Source organism: Lampris incognitus, unplaced genomic scaffold (assembly GCF_029633865.1).
Source record: "Lampris incognitus isolate fLamInc1 unplaced genomic scaffold, fLamInc1.hap2 scaffold_147, whole genome shotgun sequence".
In the NCBI taxonomy this organism is placed as follows: domain Eukaryota; kingdom Metazoa; phylum Chordata; class Actinopteri; order Lampriformes; family Lampridae; genus Lampris; species Lampris incognitus.
Window position 1 is genome coordinate 96969 of NW_026611114.1, and position 21648 is coordinate 118616.

The following is a 21648-nucleotide window of genomic DNA, read 5'->3' on the forward strand; positions in this document are numbered from 1 at the left end:
GATGCTCTTAATCTCAGAACTAGGCTCTAACAAATAACAAGAAGGGAAGCACACAGTCATTCTTGTGATTCATTTATTCATACAACAGTCACACTGCATTGAGATTCAGTTGTCAATGGGGTCACCCTCTGTAAAAAAAAAATGCATGCTATCCATTATCAAGTAGTTCACACCAGCGTTATCAAAAATCACTCACGCGACTGGACTTCGGTTTTGAACGTCACCATCATGCTGCATTCGTGCCATGTTGGTCTTGAACAAAAAGATTCTTAATTTTTACGCGATTAACCCAATTAGTTACATGAACTCAAAGAAACTGATCCTCTGATGGGATCGTGTCATGTTGGACAAAGTAGAGTGTGAAAATGTGTCAGTCTGTGATTTTGAGGGAGGTCGCAGCGGCCACCCTCATCATATTTGCTCAGACCACATTGAACTGAAACAACATACTGACTAGAACAACCTATTAACGTTTTAGCAGCTCAAAGCACAGTTTATTAACATTTCGAAATGACACTCCAACAAAATTAAAAAAATATAATGGATGGATTTATATGCCGATGTCCATTTTCACATGTAATCCAACATCTCTGACTCCATCTCATTTTCGCTTCCCTCTGACAGCTGGAATTCATCCTCCACATCTTCCTCTACATCTTCGCCATTGTTGTAATCCTCATCATCTTCTTCCTCCACCGGTTGTTGCACTTTTGTTTGTCTTACAGATAGGCCGGCACGTCTGCGTTGCACATGATATAGCTGTCGTTCTGCAGGGGAGTATCATATACTTACTTACTTACCTATTTATTTATTCATCTATCAATCATTTAAACCAGAAAGTGGGCTGCTTTGCTCAGTGTCTTCAGTGTTGTTAGTTGTTGCAAAACTGCCCTCATGCATAAACTTACTTTTCAGTTCATCCCAATTTGTTTCATTTCCCTTTGTTACTTTAAAAAAAAAATTGGTTCAGAGACTAAATTTTGGTTTTAACAGTTGATCAAAACATCTTTATCAGTGGGTCCTACAGGCTTGGAGCAGTCAGTGGTTAATGTGTGACCACACACATGGGAATCACAGAGGGGACAGAGCGTGCATGAAATCTGCACCTAGGAAGGCGGCCTGGATTAATTTCCATTCATAACTGGGGTAAACATCTTAAAATGGGATGGACTGGATTTTGTATAGCGCTTTTCTAGCTGCAACAGCCACTCAAAGTACCATACGACCTGCTCCAACTCTGAGCCACTGCCGCACTGTTGCAGATGTTGGAAAAAGAGGACACCTTTTTTTTCATTAAACAACTAATATATAATTTCTCCAGAGCAAACAAGTGCTTTTGGAAAATTGTGAATCACACATGCACTGACCTCGAACCTTGATAAGAGTGTACCGGGAACTCTCCATGCAGACACACTTACTTGGTCGCTGGGCTCGGATGATCTTCTTGATCAAGGCCGATATGATGTCCCTCAGGACATCAGTGGTGTGGGGGAGACACCAGCCGTCCTTCTCATCACAGTCCACCTCTTCGCCATCATTACGATGAATCACTTGCCTTATACTGGGCACGGACATGGAGATACACTGAATTACATATTACATTGTAGACAAAAGAAAGAGACACACTATCACTTGGCTTAAGAGTCAGAGCCCTCAAAGGATTAGAAAAAGCAGATAACGGGTCTTGTACTTCTTTATCTCGCACTTCTTTGTTGTACGCGCATGTCAAATGGTCGCAGGGATGTTATTTACAGCTTTTTTTTAACAAGAGTGATATAACTGATGGCGGAAATTACAAGATTATTTACTTATTCAACCTATTACAAGTGGCCTGTTCTGTAATTGTTTGTTACGTTATCTAATCGAGGAAAGATTATGTTTACTGTCAATCTACAAGGCTAACAACAGATTAAACTATGTAGAAATGTTCAAAATCTATAGAATTTTTTTTTAAACTTTTCATAATATAAGGCGGTGAACAATACTGTTATTAATTGTACTGCATCTTGGATGACAAAAAATATGTGTATATTTCTGTTGGGAAAAACTGGAGGTTGCACTGTGCTACATGCAGTCATACCGGTCTACATGCAGGTCACAGAGCTGGTAGAACATCTGTCTGTGTGGGGGCAGCATCCCCTCTCTGAAGATGTAAGATGACTCCTGGGGACGTGAGAGACAAGTTAGCATGTATGTGATTATCATCGGAGGTTACTCTGGGGCAAGTATGGAGTATGTGATTATCATTGGAGGTTACTCTGGGGCGAGTGTGGAGTATGCAGTTATAACCGGAGGTTACTCTGGGGCGAGAATGGAGCCACCTGGAGCCACATATTGTGGGGCAATGTGGGCGAGGGTGTGAAGAAGTGGTTTAGGATGTGGTTTGGGCCTTTCGGGTAATTCGCTCCTTTCTGAGTCTGTGCTTGTTTTCAGCAGCACAGTGCAGGTCATGGCTGTGGCGCCCAGCACTCTCACGGACAGCCAGTCTCCAGGCCTCCCTGTTTTCTGCTGCTTGTTCCCAGGTGTTAAGGTGGATGCCAAATCTTTTTTTTTATTCATTTTACCCCCCCCCCACCCTTTTTCTCCCCAGTTGTACTTGGCCAATTATCCCACTCTTCCGAGCCATCCCGATCTCTGTTCCACCCCCTCTGCCGATCCAGGGAGGGCTGCAGACTACCACATGCCTCCTCCGATACATGTGGAGTCAGCAGCCGCTTCTTTTCACCTAACAGTGAGGAGTTTCACCAGGGGGACATAGTGCATGGGAGGATCACGCTATTCACCAACCAGAGGAGGCGCTAGTACAATGACCAGGACACATACTCACAACTGGCTTCCCTCCCGCAGACACGGCCAATTGTGCCTGTAGAGATGCCCGACCAAGCCGGAGGTAACGATGCCAAACCTTTTGATGTGGGCCTTGATGTTATCTTTACATTGCTTCTTTTGTCCTCCTGGGGCACGTTGTCCTGTTACAAGCTGAGAGTAAAGGACCTGTTTCAGGAGGCGAGAGTCAGACAGAGGACATTGCCAGTCCATCTCAGCTGATGTTGTGCGATGGTGGCAGTTATACCAGGCATGTTGGCCTCCTCAAGGATGCTGAAGTTGGTGTGCTTATCCTCCCAGCTGACTTTAAGGATCTTCCAAAAGCATCGCTACTGGTATACCTCCAGTGCCTTCAGGTGCCTGTTATATGTGGTCCAGGTTTCTGACCCATACAGCAGGGTGGGCAGCACTACCGCTTTGTACACCAGAATTTTTTGTTCTGGCCTGAAGGTCACGGTTTTCAAAAACCCTTTTACTCAATCTTGATAAGTCCCGGCTGGCACAGCTGAGACGTTGGTGTATTTCAATATCAATGTAGGCTTTGGAGGAGAGAAGGCTGCCAAGATATTGGAACTGTTCCACATTGCTGGTGTTGTCTAGAGAGATGGATGGGGGCAGAGCAGGCATGTTTCTGTTGGGTTGGTAGAGGATATGGGTCTTTTTTATGTTAATGGCCAGGCTACTTGTATGCCTTTGCATAGGTGTCCAGTATGTTCTGTAGTTCCTCTTCTCCAAGGGACACTAAGGCATTGTCATCGGTGTACTGCAGCTCTATGATGGATGTGCTGGTGGTTTTACCTTTAGCCCTGAATCTGTTAATATTCAGAAGAGTCCCATCAGTCCTGTACAAGATTTTGACTCCCTGAGAAAGGGTGGGACCCGTGGGGTGGAGGATGGTGCAAATGAAGACAAAGAACAGGGTTGGGGCAATGACACAGCCTTGTTTAACTCCTATGTGGACCTTGAAGGACTCTGTCTCATCTCCATAACTGTTGAGTACTTCAGCTGACATGATCATGTAGTAGTCATATTTGTCATGGCAGCCTATTTTTGACAGAAATAGCCAGAGGGCCTAGTGGTTTATGGAATCAAAAGGTTTGGTTAAGTCTATGAAGGCCATGTACAATGGTTGATTCTGGTCCTAGGCTTTTTCTTGGAGTTGGTGAGCAGTAAAAATCATGTCTATATTGTCTCTGTTAGGATGAAAACCGCTGTGGGATTCTGGCAGAATTTCCTCTGATATTGGGAGGAAGCTGTTGGCCAAGACCCTAGCCAGGGCTTTCCCTGTGGTGGGAAGCAAGGAAATGCCACGGTAGTTTCTGCAGTCAGCTCTGTCTCCTTTCTCAAAGACAGAGACAATGTGTGTGTCCTTAAGTTTCACAGGGATCCCCCTCTTTTAAGTAGCAGGGTATGGATATCCCTGAGGAGTGTGGGTCCACAAGCCCTCAATATTTCTACCAGTATTCCATCAGCAACAGCAGCCTTGTTGATTTTCATCTTCCTGATGGCATCCTGGACTTCTATTAGACTAGGTGTTGCTGCCATGCCCTCCTCTTTGGGTTTTTTAGGAAGTTGTTGGAGGGCATCCATCTCAGGACTAGAGTCCCAGTTTAAAAGGTCCGGGTAATGCTCTTTCCACCTCTCTTTGATTGATTCGTTTTCTGTTAGTGCTGTGTAAACATCTTTGGAGTGAAGGGGGGTTAGATGGCGGTGGCTGGGACCATATTTTGCTTTAGTAGCGTCGAAAAAGCCTCTGGTTCTCCCAGAATCTGCAAGGTGCTGGATCTCAAGGGCCTTCTTCGTCCACCACTGGTTCGTCAATTCCCTGACCCAGATTTGGGCAGCTGACTTTGTTCTTGCATGGGTAGCTTGTTTATTTTGGCAGTTGATGTCATTCTGCCACGTGGTAAAGGCTTGCCTCTTGATGTTGATTAATCGTTGGCTTTCTAGGTCATTCTCATCAAACTAATCTTGGTGGTTCTTCATCTTATGTCCATTAGTGGTTTTACAGATGCCAGTGTTTGCAGTCCTGAGCATATCCCAGTGGCTTTCAATATCATCTGGATACTGCTTGGGCATTGATGTACTGAGCATGGCCTGAAACAGTTTCCCCCCCTTTTTTCTCCCCAATGTACTTGGCCAATTACCTTATTTTTCGAGCTGTCCCGGTCACTGCTCCACCCCCTCTGCCGATCTGGAGAGGGCTGCAGACTACCACGTGCTTCCTCCGATACATGTGGAGTTGCCAGCCGCTTCTTTTAACCTGAATTCTTTTCACCTGAATTTAACCAGGGAGAGGTAGTACGTGGGAAGATCACACTATTTTCCCCAATCCCCCCTCCCCCCCGAGCAAGCGCCCGACCGACCAGAGGAGGCGCTAGTGCAGCGACCAGGACATATACCCACATCCGGCTTCCCACCCGCAGACACGGCCAATTGTGTCTATAGGGACGCCCAACCAAGCCAGAGGTAACACGGGGATTTGAACCAGTGATCCCCGTGTTGGTAAGCAACGGAATAGACCGCCACACCACCCAGACACCCATGGCCTGGAAATGTTGATGAGAGGAGGGATCAGTAAGTCTTTCTACTTTTTCTGCACCCTTCTTTTCTGGTGAAGTTGGATGGACAGGGTCGAGTGGATAAGGCGGTGGTCAGTCCAATAGTCATTTGCACTATCATTCTGGTGGCTAGTACCTTGCGTTGGTCTCTTTGATGGACGAAAATGTAGTCAGTGAAGTGCCAAATATTAGAACAAGGGTGCCTCCAGGTTGTTTTAATTTCTTTCTTCTGGCAGAAGAATGTGTTGGTGATGATTAGGCTGTGTTCTGAGCATGTTGTTAACAGCAGAATGCCACTGGAGTTTGTGTTTCCAACTCCTTCCTTGCCAATTATGCCTCTCCACAAGTTGTAATTTCGTCCCACTCTGGCATTAAAATCTCCAAGCAGGATTAGCTTATGTTCCTTGGAGACTTCGGTGAGAACATTGTCCAGGTCAGCATAGAAGGTCTCCTTTACTTCATCTTGTGAGTCAAGTGTTGGAGCATATGTACTGATGACAGTGATGCGTTGGTTATTTGCAAGCACCAGTCATATTGTCATCCGGCACTCACTGATGCCCAGAGGAAGCTCAGCAAGGTGGCAAATGGGGCTGTTTTTGATGGCAAAGCCCATACCGTGGATCCTCAGCTCATCAGCTGCTTTTCCTTTCCAGAAAAAAACTGTAACCACCCTTCTCCTCTTTCAGATGTCCTTTGTTGCTCAACAGGGTTTCAGAGATGGCGACAATATCAATCTGGAATCTTCTCAGCTCTCGGGCGATGATGGCAGTAAGCCATTCGGGTTAATTGCTGGATTGATTGTCCATGAGGGTTCGTATGTTCCAGCTTCAAAATATACGTGTTTCTGTTTCTGACCACATGGTGGTGATCCCTCTGGAAGGAGTGGTCCAGACAAGAGGTAAGAGGCAGACTATATTTAGGTCAAATTTTCTAGCCCTCACCCCAACTGGGGTGAGCAGAGCAGATCCTAAATAGGGCTACTTAGTCATGGGTGCAGCAGCTGAGAAGCCCCTCTGCCTCAGTTCCAGGGCTTAGCAACTGATCATAAACCCACCATGTGTGTGCCAGATTGTGTCTAGGAGCTGCCAGACTTCACTGTCCTGCTCCATCACCTTTTCCTGAGATGACAGCGGACTTCAGGAGGAGCCCCCCCCCCAACACCCCCCCGACCATACTCAACAGCACAGGGTCTACGGTGAAAACCTACATATTTCTGGGTTCCACAATCTCCCTGGATCTGAGATGGGCATCCAACATAGATAGACACAATCATCACAAAGGCCCAGCAGAGAATATACTTTCTCCGCCAGCTCAAGAAATTCAACCTGCCTCAGGAACTGTTGATTCCGTTCTACACTGCAATAATCCAGTCTGCCCTCTGCACATCCATTACTGTCTGGTTTAGTTCGCCCACCAAACAGGACAGGGACAGACTATAACTGACAGTTAGGTCGGCAGAGAAAATGATTGGTGCCGCCTGCCCTTCTTTCAGGACTTATACCCCTCCAGACTCAGGAAACAGGCAGGGAACGTCATTGCAGACCCATAATACCCTGGTCACAACCTGTTCCAACTCCTCCCCTTTGGCAGGCGCTACAGAGCACTGTACCCCAAAACAACCTGATATAAAAACAGTTTCTTTCCACAGGCTGTCATTCAAATGAACGCTTAACACTGTCAATAAAGCCAGCCTTTTTAAACATTTTGTATATACTGTACATTGTACATATTAATGGCGAGTGGTCATAATAAGCTGTAAATGCGGTGCATGCCCAAGGCATTTGAAAATGACCTGAGAATTTACATACAATACAATAATGAATTGAAAATCTATTTCTAATAAGTAACATGAGCATTATTTACATTAAAACGTGTCATTTACATGTTTGTTTCTCAATTTCTTCGATTGTTTTCTTTTCAAACGGCAACTGCAGTCTGGTTTTACGACTCGCATTACCGCAGTCTGCCACATCTATCCTGCTCACGGCAAAGCTGCCACGCGTTCGGCTTACTTCGCGCATGCGCTCTGGATTTCCCAGTTGTATTCGTGGTATACGAAAGTAACTTCTAAGCGCGAGAGTTTGGTGGGCAGAAAAGCTGGCAGTGAACCAGCTTATCCGGAAACACGTGCGCAACACTGCCATCTAGCGAGCTACGTATTGCAAGTTGGCACTTGTCTGTCTTGCTCAGTTAGCTCACCGCCATACGTTTCAGTACTTGTCAATATGAGCGACAATTCGCATATTATAGAATCGTTACGTTCTGTCCCGCTTTCTCGGAGGACTTTTAACGAGAAAAATATCGTTATTGCAGGAGGACGTCCAACTCCCGAATTTTGCATCACAAAATCAACGAACAATATCGTCCGTCACTTTCAAGCTACCACATACGAAAAGCATACATGGCTAGCTGGCTAGCTATGCTGTTGGCCATGTCTCCTTTTTTCTACAGAACACACAGTCTGGACCACAGCAGGCCGCCATTTAAACGATCTCCATACAGCAATGACAAACACGAGCGTGTACCTGCACACATACATTGTCTTAGTAAAACTTCAGACATTTGGCAACACACGAATCGATCGTCAGTTGAATGAAGGCGTGCGAATACCCACAGAGCAACATAACGAGCGCATTTTAAAAAAAACAGGGAAGTGTTAAAGAGACTCTTGGACATCGCTGTGTACCTTGGAACCCAGGAGCAGGCATTCTGGGGACACTCGGAGGGGGAAGGATCGTGGTAATTACATTGAGCTCATCAACCTACTCCAGAAATATGATGAGAGGCTAGCCCATCGTTTGGAGACGTGCAGTGTCTTCTCTGGCATGTCAAGCCACATCCGAAATGATGTGATGGACTCTGTGGGGAATGTGCTGCTGAATGAAATAAAATCTGAAATCAAGGACGCAAGCTTTGTAGCGATACTAACTGATGAAACCACCGATGTGTCCAACTTCGTCCAGCTGTGTGTGTGTGTGTGTGTGTGAGTGAGTGAGTGAGTGAGTGAGTGAGTGAGTGAGTGAGTGAGTGAGTGATTGAGTGAGTGAGTGAGTGAGTGAGTGAGGGGTGCGAGCGTGTCATTTGTCATTTGCAGTGGCGGGAGGGGGTTGTAGCGAGCGGGCGGTCGTTCTGGCGTGCGTGCATGCCCGGGGTGGGGGTGGGGGGACGGGGTAGCATACCCAGCTTCAAAGGTCACCACTCGCCACTGGTACATATACTGCTACGCTCTGTCATGTTCATCTACCTCAGGCATGTATTTAAGTAACCTACTACTACCACTACTACTACTACTACTTTTCAGCTGCTCCTGTTAGGGATCGTCACAGCGGATCATCCATTTCCAGCGTATATAAGTAACCTGCTAACATCTATTTCAGCATCTCCTGATACTATATTCACTGTACCATTGCACCTTATCATCTATCACCTCTTATTTCACCTGTATAAATTAGTTCTTGTGTATATATCTGAAGATTGCTGTGTTGTCGTTATTCTGAGTTCAGTACACTGAGAGATCCACAAAACCAGAGTCAAATTCCATGTTTGTGCAAACCTACATGGCCAATAAACATGATTCTGATTCTGAGATTAAAAGTAAGCAAACATTCATCTATGGTTTGCCCTCACATTTGTCTAATGCAAAATAAACCTACTTACGGTACTGCATCTGTGATGCTTGACGGTGGATGCAAGTGGACTATCTGCAGAACATGCACATGTCTGTCTCACTCTCTGCAGAATCACAAATACGCTAAACAGGAAGTGACTATACTGGACGTGACCACACCGGAAGTTACTAAACAGGAAGTGACATCACAGAATGCCGCAAACTGAATAATATCAATGTTACAACGAGTTTAATAAACTGTACAATAATTATCAACTTCTCATTTTCAACTAGAAATAGGTACCAACAAATTATTCTAATTAGGAATTTGAGAAAACAAACAAAAGCCTTAATGGCAACCCAGACTTCAAATGCCCCGTGGCGGATTTATACCTTCCGAATCGTGCATACGTGGCTTTAGAAAGCTGAGTAAAAAAGGCACCCATCTGGCTTATCAGTGACATCTCCCTCTATTTTGCAGGAGGTTTCTACTTAAGACGGGCAGCTGGCAACTGACCTTTAGTTGGAACCCAAACTGCGAGGGCTGCTGACTGGTGCTGGGACCGTCCTGCGCTTGAAGCTCCACCACGCTAGCTGGTTGGGGCACTAGGAAAAAAAACATGTACCAATGATTTTATGTGAAACACCGCGGTATTTGTGGGGTGTGAACCAGTAAATTTCAATCGCAAAACAAGAAAAAAAATGTGCAAGAATCTGTCTTGGTGATTTTGTTTCAGAAACACTGTCAACTAACAAAGCGACAAAATGAATACCGACGCACATAGTCCAATAGGCCTTCGCATACATTTCTGAAGGAAAGGGCAGAAAGAGTTGCTCACGTGTGTCAGCTCTTTAGCTGAGCAACGGGGCATAGTGTATCATACAAAACTCAAAGAAAGCGCACAATTTACATATTTAAAGAATTATTTCATCATCAAGGGCTCAACTATTCTCAGTGTTTTACTTGTCAGTGTGAGCATCATAAATCAATGTGTGCCTCTGTACTGTAGATACATGTAGTTGTTTTGATCATCTTAAATTACAAAAAAACCTTTCCCCTTGAAAATGTTCTTGTTTCGGGGGTTTTTTTCTACTTGCAAAATGTCTTTATCTTGAGCGTCCCCCCCCCCCAAGAACAAATCCCTCAGTTGTTGATGAAAAAACTTGAACTCCTCTTAATGATGTGTGAAGAGTTTTGACATTATTTCTTAATTATTCAGCGACGTGATCAACGACCCACAAAAAGACTACAATTTCAGCCTGGTCCTACTGAACTTTTTATACTTTTTCAGAAACCCGAAACAAAAGTGCTTATCCTCTCAAGAACGCAAAATCTGAAGTATGTCACCGTAAGTAAACAAAAAAACATTCAGAAAGTTTTGGTTGATTTTCTTATCAAACATTTTTTCTATCGATGTATTTATTATTATTTTTTTGTCCCTTTTTTTGTCCCCAATTGTACTTGGCCAATTGCCCCCCTCTTCCGAGCTGTCCCGGTCGCTGCTCCACCCCCTCTGCCGATCCGGGGAGGGCTGCAGACTACCACACACCTCCTCCCATACATGTGGAGTCGCCAGCCGCTTCTTTTCACCTGACAGTGAGGAGTTTCACCAGGGGGACGTAGCGCGCGGGAGGATCACGCTATTCCCCCCAGTTCCCCCTCCCCCCAAACAGTGTAGACGAGTATGCCTTTGTTTTTGTTTTTTGTTTTTCTGGTGTGTCACGTTCTGGTGTCCCGAGTCATTTGTCCTGAGAATGAATGTCGATTGTAACCCCTCCAACTAAAAACAACAGCCAGATGTTAGTGGGTATTGAGGGGTATTAGTGGGTATGGGGGGGGGGGTTGTCCAGTAATAAAGGGGCTTAATGAAGCATTTGCAACTTCACACTTACAAATGACCAATCAGTGCTCAGCAACATCACGACTTCCTCTAAATTTAAAGGGGTATGAAAGAGACAACATATGCCGGACTCTACCCCCTCCCCAATTGTGTAAGTTGGAGGGGGGTGGGGGTGACAGGTAATGTGACTGACAGTATGAATGACACCACAACGCTCACACACGTGGCTCATTATTTAGTAAAATGTCCATTCTAATGTCATGCATTTCATGACATCACAATCTGTTCGGATCTTTTGCGCTTTGAAATGTTTAATCATTGAATTGTTAACGTCACAAATGTTGCAGAGATGATGCCGTGCTTTTGTTAAGTCACTGCTGTTTTAGTTCTTGTTTATTTTTATTTATTTTTGTTTTTTGATCTTTTCTACTTGTTCATTTGTATTAATGTTCCTCAAAAAACTCAACAAAAACTTAAATAAAAAAATAAAATTGAAAAAAAATGTGAAAAAAAAATCAATGCAACCAATTCCATTTAATCCCCATTTTCAGCACTGACCTGTTTTGTTGAACGTGTTGGGCAGGGTGTAGTCGAGGGAGCTCCTCTTGGCCTTCACCGGCATGTCGCTTAGTGAGTATCCTGAAAAGAGCATCATGGGAATAAGGAGCACTGAAGAAAGAAGACCAAGGTATTACAACTGCAATTAATGACATTTCTGCTTTCTTGCAGCATAATGTGACAAGTAAATATCAGGAGGGCTGAATGGTACTGACAGCACACAACTTCGCTCCTTTTTTAGCTCTCAGCTCAAATTTACCAACCCTTTGAGAATATTTTTTAATCCCACAAATGTAGATCTTTGCACACAAAAAATAGCCTTTGTTAACACATTACATTTGATTTGTGAGTTCTAAAGATCAACGAAAATGCAATCATGCGGCACCAGCGAATAAAATCAGAGTTAATTAAATAACAATTAAATAACAGTAACAGCAAAGCAAAGTAGAAGCAGTTTTTTTGTTTCTTTTTCAAATCAAACGTGAATTGCATTGTAGATAAAGACGAGTGCAGGAGTTTTGGGGGGAAATGCTTGTCTACTAGTTGCACAGACCGATAGCTGTCCACAAAATTAACTTCCCATCACTTTAGGCAGTAAAATTCGATGACGTCACTTTACAGTATTTTTCTTGACCTTGAACTTTCTTGAAATTCAAAAAGAGCAAAACGAACACAAGCCAAGCAAGAAAATCAAATTATATGGATTAAAACTCCACATCTGTGGAGTCACATCCTCAGTGTTAATTTCCTTTAACATCCCCCCATATAGGATTGTCCAGGAGTCCTGTCTGCTGTACATCAAATACTTCACATCTCACGCCCTTACCATGCTTAGCACTGCATCGGATTCTGAAGTCCAGCGTCTGGTATTTCTTGGAGTCGGGGTTTTTTCGAGGGTCATAACCAAACCTCACCCACAGACTTCTCCAGGGTCCTGTCACCTGCGGAGAAAAGAGAAATCACAGCTGTTCAGTTGAGATTTGAAAGGGAGTTTGCATGTTCTCGCCGGTTTCCTTTCACAGTCCGAAGACATGTAGGTCAGGTGATTCAGCCGTACTAAATTGTCCCTAGGTGTGAATGTGTGTGTGTCGGCCCTGTGATGGACTGGCGGCCTGTCCTGGGTGTCTCCCCGCCTGCCGCCCAATCACTGCTGAGATAGGCTCCGGCATCCCCGCAACCCTGAGAGCAGGATAAGCGGTTTGGATTATGGATGGATGGATGGATGGATGGATGGATGGATGGATGGATGGATGGATGGATATATCTTCTCCTTTGTAAAACTTTAAGTCAGCCCATTATTCAATTAAATTGGACAGTAAAGTGCACATATCAATTTGCATAAATAAATTCAAATGGAATTATTTTTTATATATTTATATTTTTATAATACCTTTTTATAATATATTGTCATTTTGTATAGTATACATAAGAGTACTGCGTAAGGTGTCGTCTTTACTTTGTCTTGCAATGTCATTTTGCACAAATATGTTAAGTATTTTTGCCCTTGTGTCATTTGTCAATTTATACAAAGCTTTTCTTGTAAAATGTTGAGCTTGGTCTTTCAACCTAAAATCTACATTGTCTCCTTTACCTCACCGACCCTCTTTTCACTACGGGTTACCACAGGTCATTTCCACAAAAGGTTATTACATCAAGCTTTTGTGTATTGGTCTGTTGTCACCATTTCCCACAACCGGTGTCTCAGCGCAAATTAATGTGCATGTTTTATAGATGGTAGGTGTGCCTAACGCTATTGCAGGAAAAGATTAAAAAAAAGATTTTTTAATCATTTTTTAAGGTATTTCTAGTGTTCAGTTTACAGTTAAGTAGCTATAAGTGAGTTGGAAACTGGGCTTTCATGGATTGTGAATTAAAAATGAGCCGAAGGAATTACTTGTTGGTTTTAAGGGATGCCTCGTACGAGCTGACAGGGGCAGTTGTTGTCTGTTCAGCTCACCATGTAGTATGCGCAGAGGGGCAGCAGCAGTTTCAGCTTCTCGGGGTGGATGTCCAAGTTGGCCTTGACTGCATTTCGCGACCAGATGGGCCGGCTCTCAAACATCTAGACAAAAAAACATTTGTTTTGGGATAAGATAAGAGCGCATAAAATAATGGTCGGTCACTTACGCATAAAATTATGCAACGTTATGGGCTATTTCGGGTAGATGGGTTGGAAGGAAGGATGTGGAAAACAAATTTCATTGGAGACCAACTTTATGTGCCGGCGATCACATGACCGTGGAAGCAAAGCCAGATGACTAAAATGCAGCCTTAAAGGTAGAGCGAGCAGGATTTTCCTAAAAAAAAAACAACGTACCGACTCATACGAAAATAATCCCCCTCAATCATCACTTGTGACCCACTAGACCAGGAATCAGGACCACTTTGCTTCCCCCAGCCCACAGCAGTGCAACACAAAGACAAAAACACATGTGCAAAAACTACCAGAACTTCAAGAACACACATATCCAAACTAAACAACAAAAAAATCACCGTCCAAGGGAACAAACGCCAGCCAGGATGACTGTCGGAACTGCCGGTCTGCATGGGCTAGCAGTTAGCTTAGACCGCTTCGCTTCCTGTCAGACCGCCCTCGGTGTTTCCTCCTCGGGCGCAGCTCCAGGCAGGGGCCGTGGTCCTTGGGCCCACCGGACACAGCAGACCAGATGTGCACACACTACTAGATGTGTGTGGCAGTGTCTGGATCTGCAGAGAGCCTGTCCTCTGCCTGTGTTTTCTTATTTCTCTTATGTTGTGTACGGGGTATTTCTGGGCGTTGACCTATGGGCAGCGGGACTCTATAAAAACGTGGCGACCAGGGTGCCGGATCGAGATCGTGAACACGCATCCACGTACCCGATAAGGTGGTTAATGTCTGCAGCAACACAAGCGGCACTGCACAGAAGTCTCTGCTGGACCTTAACACCAAACTGTTATATAAGGAAGCTGAGTACATCATGTCTGATCGCTCCCATCCTTTACGTCAACAGTTCCAGTTTCTGGCATGTGGTACTCTCCTCACACTTCCACCAGCTAAAACCAATAAATATGAACACTCTTTTATACCCTCTGCCCTCTCCCTCCTACACTCCAGAAGGAAAAGTTACTTATTTGCATAGTTTTTTTCTTTTTTTAATTCACTGTGTATTTTATTGTGTATTTATATTTTTTGGTCTTACTGTTGTATCTATGTGCCCTGTGTTTTATGTGTACTAAATGTATGTGTCCCACTGCTGCATAACCAATTGCCCCACTGGGGACAAATAAAGTTATTGATTGATTGATTCAAGAGGAAGCTATGACAATCGCGGACACAGTGCTGAAAAGATGCAAATATAGTGAGGGGAAATGCCAAGCGGAAAACTCTTTGCTCCGAAACTAGAGTGAATCTGGAGCTGGCTTTCACCCGCTAGGGAGCACTGAAGGAGAGGATGGGGATGAAGAGCAACATGGAGGTGGCCTTTACCCCGTGTCAGGACTTCTGCCTGAGCTCTCCTTCTCATGTGTGCTTTTGGGCCTGCTGGTGGTGCATACAGGTTTTAACTCCACCGTCATTTCACACCTTGCTATTTCTCCACTGGTCCACCAGAGGGCCCAGGACTTTCCTGCTTGTTTTCCACACTCACCTGCAACTCATTATCTCATTATTTTCTGTTACTTACACCTGGCCATTTTATATGGGGGGTTTTTTTTCTTTGGGGGGGAGGGGGTTCCTCCCTTTTCTCCCCAATTATATCCAGCCAATTACCCCACTCTTTTGAGCCGTCCTGGTCGCTGCTCCACCCCCTCTGCCAATCTGGGGAGGGCTGCAGACTACCACATGCCTCCTCCGATACATGTGGGGTCACCAGCCGCTTCTTTTCACCTGACAGTGAGGAGCTTCCCCAGGGGGACGTAGCACGTGGGAGGATCATGCTATTTCCCCCCAATTCCCCCTCCCCCCCAAACAGGTACCTGACTGACCAGAGGAGGCGCTAGTACAGCGACATGGACACATACCCGCATCCGGCTTCTCACCCGCAGATACGGCCAATTGTGTCTATAGAGACGCCCGACCAAGCTGGAGGTAACACGGGGATTTGAACCAGCGATCCCCGTGTTGGCAGGCAACAATATAGACCACTACGTTACCCGGACGCCCCCCGGATTAAATGTACCTTGAGTTTTTATTTGAACTTATGCTGATTTCCCAAAAGTAGGCGGATGGTTGAACCGTGCTCTGCACTGGAGGGTAAAGACCTTCTCGGGCATCAAAATGGCGAGACATTTACATGTCCATTTGTTCTACTGTTGGGCAAAAGTTAATTCAATAATCTTGGAAACTGTTGATCAAGAAAGATCTTTCAGATGGCCATCCCGAGATCAGGCACAATAATCTCCTCAAGTGACAGTCATCAGATGTGATAAAATGTGTTACTCAAATGACCCCGTCACAAGAAAACATGTTTAAATGCATCGTGGGTGACTCTACGTGTGATGTGATAAAACATAAACAGTATGGTCCTTTACAAAAGGCTTGCTGGGTGCTTTAGAGGCCTTTACATTACCCGTATAGAATTCAGCACATATCTAGGTGCAGCATGACTGACAGCGACGGTGCTACTCGGCGTGAGCTCGCTTTCGGCTGACAGATCCCCATGAATGGATCGTTTTTCACTGGCAGTTGAACACGAGACGTTGCATCGACGTTGCCGAGGTCAAGGCGAGCGGAAGTTTTAGTTCAAGTCTGGCCAAGAGCAACTGCAAATACAAGATGCCTTCCAGTGGCTAATCACTATTGCTTATTTGTGTCTTTATGCATGCTCGACAATCCAGGTAAGAAGGTCAAAGTTGAATCAGCTCATCTGGGCTCAACGTTTATTGAGAGAGAGTCGTTTCATCCTTCATCTCAGCGACCTCTTCAGTCTCAACTGACTGCAGGTGTCATATCGTGTTTTGGGGTTTGAAAGCAACTAAGACAAGATGTTTGGAAAATACATGTCTCAACTGTTCCGCCACTCCCGCCACATACGGAATCACCACTGGTTTAAACCCCAAACCCCAAACCACGTTGTGCCAGAAATTGGTCCACCCCAAGGATCGGGTCCCCTGGCACAAAATGAGCAATATTGTATAATTAGTCATTTCTGGCTACTTGGTCCGTGGATGTCCCTGCCAGCTGTAGACCAACACATACTGATCAGTACTTGAGGTTTGACTCTCATCATCAACTGGCGCACAAACTAGGAGTCATCAGGACGCTGTACCACCGAGCTGACAACGTCCCCACCGACACAGCGGCCGGGAAAGGGGAGAAATCCCACACTAAACAGGCCCTTGTGAAGTGTGGTTATCCTAACTGGGCATTTGTCAAAGCCAGGAAGACGCCCAACCAGTGCAGCGGCCGATCGAAGGGAGGAGAAGGACAACAGCTGCCTAAGCGTGAACCAGTGGTGATTGTGTGTGTGGCAAGAGTGTTGGAACAGTTGACACACATATTTTCCAAACACCGCATCTCAGTAGCTTTCAAACTCCAAAACACGCTGCGCCAGAAGTTGGTCCACCCCAAGGATCGGGTCCCCCGGCACAAACAGAGCAATATAGGGCACGCTAGTAAGTGCCAAGAGGATTGCCCTGACTTGTACATCCGGGAGATCAAACAGATGCTGGCCAAGAGGATGGCACAACACAGGAGAGCTACCACGTCAGGCCAGGACTCCACAGTCTACACCATCTACAGGCCAGTGGCCACTCTTTCAAGGATGAGGATGTGCACATCCTTGATAGGGAGGAATGCTGGTTTGAACGGGGAGTGAAAGAGGCCGTCTATGTGAAGAGGGAACGACCATCCCTGTGGGGGGCTATGAGTACATCTGTCACCACCTTACAGTGCTGTGATTGCAATCATTCCCAAATCCTCTGTAAATAGTACACATGGCCAATGAAACTCCAGTTAATGCTCACGGCAATTTGCATATGAAACCAATCGCCAATCGTCTTCAGTCGTTATGCCACTGTATTGTTTATAAGGGTGGGGATACCTGCAGTCAGCGGAGACTGAAGAGGTCACTTAGATGAGTGATGACACATTTCCCTCTCAACGAATGTGTGATTATTACTTATTTAGAGAACACAAGCGAATTTACCTTTTTCATTTCTTCTTCAGCGTATCTGTCCCACTCTTTAATACAGACCCTTTGCCAGTTGGTCCTCGCAGCCTCCAGGCACTCGGAAGGTACAGAGGGATCAGTGAAGTTGACAAAAACAGCGTTGTGGGGTCGGCGGGCCCGATTCAAGCTGATAAAATTCTCCTTAGTGATGGGAACTACGCTGTGAACACACAGGAAAGCAAGAATTACAAAGATTTTGGTTAAAAAAAAAACACATTAGCACCAAAGTAGAAAAATGATTTAATATCTTAATCATAAGAATCCTTGGTGATCATTTAACATCACACACAATATGACAAATATTACTTCTGTTCTTTTGGACTGGCATCTATATAACAGAAACTAGCATGTGTGTTAGAGGAAAGAGAAGGGCATAACAATCTATGTTTTGATGATTATAAGGACACCTCCTGTTGCAGATACTCTGTTAAATTAGGCCCACGGTACTTTTAGAAAACAAAAAGATTTGATTCAGAGCCCCACACTAATACAACCTAACAACACTGATAAGCCCTACACTCCTTTATCCATCCATCCATCCATTATCTGAACCGCTTATCCTGCTGTCAGGGTCGCGGGGATGCCGGAGCCTATCTCAGCAGTCATTGGGCGGCAGGCGGGGAGACACCCTGGACAGGCTGCCAGGCCATCACAGGGCCCACACACACACACACACACACATTCACACCTAGGGACAATTTAGTACGGCCGAGTCACCTGACCTACATGTCTTTGGACTATGGGAGGAAACCGGAGTCCCCGGAGGAAACCCACGCAGACACGGGGAGAACGTGCAAACTCCACACAGAGGACGACCCGGGATGACCCACCAAGGTTGGACTACCCCGGGGCTCGAACCCAGCACCTTCTTGCTGCGAAGCAACCGCGCTAACCACTGCGCCACCATGCCACCCATACTCCTTTATACAAAGTTCAGACGTCGTTTCCCCTTTCAAGTAAACATATGGCCAAAAATCAGTGTTGCCCTCTTTCAACCTTTTTCTCTGTGAAACTCTACGATCCTATGTGCAGAAAAAAAAGTCTTTCGCCAGCAACTAATGAAAAAGAACTAACAATGTTTTCAGCCCGATAAACAAGTTTAATATTTTAATTTTTTTAATTTAATATTTAAAATATTAAATTTAAAATATAAAATATTTAATATTTTATTAATTTATTATTATATTATTGTTGTTTTCTTAAATTCATTTATTTTTTTAATATTCAAAATATGAAATTTAAAATATGAAACACTTAAATTTAATATTTAAACACGTAAAGTTTAAAAAGTTTTGATAAACAAAACATCGTGTCTCTCCAGTCTCTACTAACTTGTGATGGATGTCAGGGCGGTAGAAGTAATCCACAGGACTATCGAGACGAGAGAAAATGGGTGGGGGAAGGAATATGGGCAAGGGCTGCTCGAAGTACTGTTGGTTCTCCGCTTTGTGCAGGATGATTTTGTCATACAGGGACATTTGCGCGCCGCCTTCTGAATGCACAGCAAGGTACTGAAAGTCCGCCATACCTGAAAGGAAAAGAGATCCACCATCAACCACAATGGAGTTAACCTTAGGAACTGGCAGCCTTATTTGACAGGTTTTCCTAAACTGGTTTGTGAAAGCATTTCATATATTGTCTTTATGCATGCTAAAGAATCCAGGAAAGAAAATCAAAGAAAGTTGAATCAGTTCATACAGCGTTTGTTGACATATAAGTTTTGACCGAGAGCAGGGACCAGTCTCATATGCAAATATGGGCGTGACCGTTAGCTAGAGTTACAATGGTACTCCATTCTAACATGGCGACAGTTGTACTCTTGGGGAACCCCATCTTACAATGCGGTCATTGCAAAAATTCCCAAATCCTCTGTGAGTAGTACACATGGCCATTGTAACTCTAATCAATGGTCACACCCATATTTGCATATGAAACTGACCGTTGGTTTCGGTCATTATGCCACTGTATGGTGATAAGGGTGGGGATACCTGCAGTCAGTTGAGACTGAAGAGGTCACTTAGATGAGTTTCTGTCAATAAATGTTGTATCCAGATGAACTGATTCAACTTTCTTTCATTTCACATATTATTACTAGGGGTACTTTGGTGAAGTCTTGAATTTCCTTAAACCTTGAAATTTGTATGTTGTTCCAATGACACCAAGTATCTCTATCCGGATCTGGGCATCCTCAGGGTCCTTCCTGCGCACCCGCCTCCGGATTTTAAGTAAGAGGTTGCTGGATGGGAAGCGGTTGCCACACAAAGAGTGACAGAAAGGGTCCTGAGATCGAAAACGCAGCTCAAGCCTTCTGTTGGGATCGCCATAGGTCTGTGTGATTTCCATCCAATAAAAAAATACAGAAAGGAAAAAACAGTTAACAGAATCACAAACACTTAACTGCAGTTAATATTATAGGTTTAATCAATCACTTTTATTGAACATGTTAAAGAAAACAAAAGCAATAAAAAAATAAATAAAATCATCAACAACATATAATGAAATGAAAGCCACTTTGACATTGTATTCTGCATTTAACCAATCCTATTGTATAGGAGCAGTGGGCAGCTGCAGCGCCCGGGGACCAACTCCAGTTCTTCTTTCTATTGCCTTGCTCATGGGCACAGACAGGAGTATTAACCCTAACAGGCATGTCTTTTTTGACGGTGGGAGGGACACACACCCACGCAGACACAGAGAGAGCATGCAAACTCCACACAGAGAGGACCTGGGACGGCCTGGGGTTCATAACACCTTTCATGCTCACAGGGGTAAGAAGGAGATGATAACGTTTCTAGCCCTACCTCTAATCCATACCTGATGATGGGACATCGGGGGAAAATAAGATCATGCAGAGACTGCTACACATCAGAAAGCCGATATGGTCAGGTCATATAAGCTGTGAACGTTTTCTCTTAGGAGTTTATCTAAGAGACGTTTTGGTTAACCTCTCAGCTTTCCATGTAGCTCAGTTGCCTATGCTGATATGTGACATATCCATACCCGCTTCCATTTCCATGTTACACCTGCACATAATAAGCTTATTGAAACTGTATTTCTTATTGAAAGGACGTCCGGCTGGGTATAACGAGCTTATTGAAGTTGTACCTCTTACCTTGGACACTCCTTCTTCGCCTCCTACCGTATCCAGCATTTTGTCCACATCGGCGACGACCGCTGGATATTCAACACACACGAGTTTGTTATCTACGAGGTCCACAGTCGAGGAACCGCCCGGGAGACCGACTCCGCCCGGCTGGCTGGTCGGGTTCATTTCTTTAAAACTAAAATTAAGATTAAGATCCCCAAAAGTTGCCATTTTGGCAAACAGGTCGTCGTGTTAAATAAAAACACTCGATACGCCAAAAAAAAAACAACAACACGCCTTTAAAGTCCTCAATGGTCAGCCAGCAGACACATGTGTGTCCGAGTGCAAAATAAGACCGTTGGGAAACGCTCGCTTATATCTTTTGTTCCGCCGAGTTTTTGTTTCTGACCCAAACTGAGTACGCAGTTGCGTCTCAAATCTGGCGATTCCTTTGCGTGAACATACGTGATAAAATATAAAATATATTAACAGAGTCTGCAGTTTACCGGAGATTAAGCATTAAAGCATTCAAAATGCACTCATAGCGCGTGATTGTAGGTAGCCGTACCCGCTTTTCGACAGTCGTTAGGGAGCAGTACAGCTTTTGGCCACTAGATGGCAGTGAAATCCAAACAAGATGGAATCAATGTGTTTTTTTTAAACCTTTTTATGGTATACGTTTGAATGGCTGCTGTAGGTTAGATAACAGACATATTTCCATTTTGTTGCCTTTTTTCTCGTTTGCTATGGCTCCTGAGGTTAGTTGTGTTTGTCCGGCGTTTTACATGACTGTCTATTTGAAACATAGCCTAGTAGCCCTTGATAATTTCACTTAAGGCCAAAGCCTGTGTCCTTGCAACAAAAAAACAAAAAAAGAGGTTATATACAACTCGTTTAAACCGTGCAAAATTATATAAAGAGTGATTTCTAAATTAATTCAGTATATCACTGTCGGTCGGTTCAGCAACCAAGCCACTGAGGATGCACAAACCAGTGCATTCTTAGTGCCGGTCGCAATCCC

General features: G+C 44.5%; 1 protein-coding gene and 1 long non-coding RNA gene across 2 annotated transcripts; one reads left to right on the top strand and one right to left on the bottom strand.

The window, feature by feature from the left end:
• Nucleotides 1-67: 67 nt before the first annotated feature.
• Nucleotides 68-20929, bottom strand: gtf3c5 (general transcription factor IIIC, polypeptide 5). Its single transcript, XM_056301784.1, has 11 exons — nucleotides 20655-20929; nucleotides 19672-19870; nucleotides 18875-19070; nucleotides 17519-17702; nucleotides 13351-13455; nucleotides 12220-12334; nucleotides 11394-11474; nucleotides 9512-9600; nucleotides 2081-2163; nucleotides 1419-1561; nucleotides 68-767 (listed from the first exon to the last, which is right to left on the bottom strand). Exons 1-11 carry the CDS (start codon nucleotides 20856-20858, stop codon nucleotides 571-573), a joined length of 1596 nt encoding a protein of 531 aa, XP_056157759.1. The 5' UTR covers nucleotides 20859-20929; the 3' UTR covers nucleotides 68-570.
• Nucleotides 2856-7252, top strand: LOC130132479 (uncharacterized). The gene is made up of 3 exons (XR_008812814.1): nucleotides 2856-2890; nucleotides 6095-6285; nucleotides 6456-7252. It is a non-coding gene; the product is annotated as an uncharacterized LOC130132479 (long non-coding RNA).
• Nucleotides 20930-21648: the final 719 nt, after the last annotated feature.